Here is a 2,253-nt window from a genome sequence, read left to right on the forward strand (position 1 = left end):
TGTTTGAAAATCTACCTTATCCCCTAGATGTAACCTGCAGGTATCTTGACTTCCTTCTTCATTTCAAAGAACAGCTTGTACAAAACAGAAGTCCGGCTTTCAAATATTTAAGCTGGTTTCACTCTTCTTTGTACGTATCTACTTATTCGGACTGTAATTAGCTTTGGAAACGCCTCCTTAGTTTTCAATTTATTATGACAATATAAGTAGGCATTCAATTTTGTGCTCATTCGGCTTTTAAAAGCGATTGAGACCAGTTTGGCGATATATAAAATTTTAAATATTTAAAGGCAAAATTTTTAATTTTTTCAGCTTTTGTTAAAATCTTCCTTTGATTTTCTGGTATTTTAATTATTAACTAAACTATCGACACTACTAATTTGGAAGCTGAAAATTGGCTTGATTAACTATAAATTAAGCAGGAGTTTCTAGGGAAGGAGAATTTCGCATTAACGATGGCAATGCCAACTGTCCCCTCGCCCGGTCCTGCGAGACCAGGGTTTCCGGTAATTTAAAATTAACTTTCAATGTTTTGTGGACCTTCCTATGACTTGGATTTCATTGCAGTGTGCATATCCCGGGGTTATGCCGATGCCAGAACCAGGGCCCGAGTTGGCGCAGAGGTGTATAACTGTCCAGCAACCTCCTAGGTTAGTTGTTGAGAAGAAAGTGATCTTCGTGAAGAAAATTCGTCAAGATCCAAAATTGATCAATGCAATGAGGGAAATTTGTATTCCTCATGTCACCACCGAGGTTATGATAATGCGAATTCCCAAATTAACGTGGGTCACTCAAGTTATTAAGGAGCCGAAAGTTTCATGGCATGAGGAAAAGCACGCAGAGCCGCAAGTTGTGTGTTATCCAAGAGTAGTTGTCGAGCCGAAGGAGGTATGCCAGGCAATATTATGCCAACCAACTCCGCAAGTTGTTCGCGTGCCTCCACCAACAGAATATTGTTGCTACGCAACCGGCCCAACTACACTCAACTGCAGGCCAGCGTCAAGATACCGGTGTCCGCCGTGTCCTCCTTACGTGCCTCCGGGACCGGCGAGTCCACTTTACTCACCATGTCCTCCGTGTCCTCCATATTGTGCCCCTATTCCGGGCTTGGCAGCTGTGCGTTAGTTATTTAATTGAACCGTGAAAGTTGTTCGGGTCGACAAGTTTTGTTTCGACTTTGGCGTTACTAGTGTACTATGTCCGGTTTTCAAATGTCTAGGGATTATAGTCCTGATAATAATTTCTTGGGAAGAGTTCCCTAAAAAGTTACCAAAAAGTGTGCCCAGCCGTTTGGGTTTATTGATTTTTTTTAATTTTCTGAATTTTACTTCCCAAATTGCTTTTTAATTACTTTTCAAAGCCATGGTAGCTAAATTGGTTTATATGGTATACTAATGTGCCCATTGTTGCTCTTATTTTGGAACCTTTGAATAAATATTTTAATGGCTGGCCTAGCATAGTTCTTTTAAATAAAATCGGATAAAATGTGGGATCCTGTGAGTGGGATTTCCAAATAAGTGCATTTGTACTTAAGGGGCAGTGTTCCTCTTGGCGGCTTGCAGTTTCTTGGCTAGGCTGATCAGTTTGAATGTATAATCCCTTCGCATGCCTGTGGATCCCAGAGTTTGCGAATTTAAAGGGCAGGACCTTTAGAGTCTACGAAATCTTTTAGCAATAATTGTTGTGAATTGAGCATTGTGAAATAAGATTGTCCTTTTCGTTTAATGGGTCAGCGGATATATGTATGTCTTGGAGGCAGGCAGACAGTGTCCGTTTACTGTACATAAATAACGCGTCGTAGAATGTATTGATGAAGAGCTTGGAATTTTGACCACTTCTATGTTACGTGGCTGCGTGCAAAACAGTCGTAGTTTGATACAAGCGTTAAGGTACTTCTATTTTGAACGCCACGGTAAACACTCCGTGAGCTTGGTGCTTTTGCCGCACATTATGACCGTTGGTGGATCCAGAATATACCTTAGTTGGACAGGTCTTGCAGAGCTTATATAGGATTATGCCTGCAAGTTGGAAGACCATTCAAAAACCTCCGAAAGAACTGGGAGGACTCGTTGAATGTTGGAAAATCCGTTCTACGAGAAACCCGATGGTCTAGTGCTAAAAGCGGCGACATAGAACGTGAACGCGGTAAAAATAGCTATAAACTTCCATATTTTGGTAGTTCACATGCTCAATACGGTCTTGGCATTGCCATTTCTGAGGGTTTATAACGTGTCTGATGATGACTATATCATC

General features: G+C 41.1%; 1 protein-coding gene across 1 annotated transcript; it reads left to right on the forward strand.

Moving 5' to 3' along the window:
• The first annotated feature begins 220 nt into the window (after positions 1-220).
• Positions 221-1,454, forward strand: LOC119657347 (DBF4-type zinc finger-containing protein 2 homolog). The gene is made up of 2 exons (XM_038064220.1): positions 221-506; positions 568-1,454. Exons 1-2 carry the CDS (start codon positions 456-458, stop codon positions 1,123-1,125), a joined length of 609 nt encoding a protein of 202 aa, XP_037920148.1. The 5' UTR covers positions 221-455; the 3' UTR covers positions 1,126-1,454.
• Positions 1,455-2,253: the final 799 nt, after the last annotated feature.

Source organism: Hermetia illucens, chromosome 5 (genome assembly GCF_905115235.1).
Source record: "Hermetia illucens chromosome 5, iHerIll2.2.curated.20191125, whole genome shotgun sequence".
NCBI classification, from domain to species: Eukaryota; Metazoa; Arthropoda; class Insecta; order Diptera; family Stratiomyidae; genus Hermetia; species Hermetia illucens.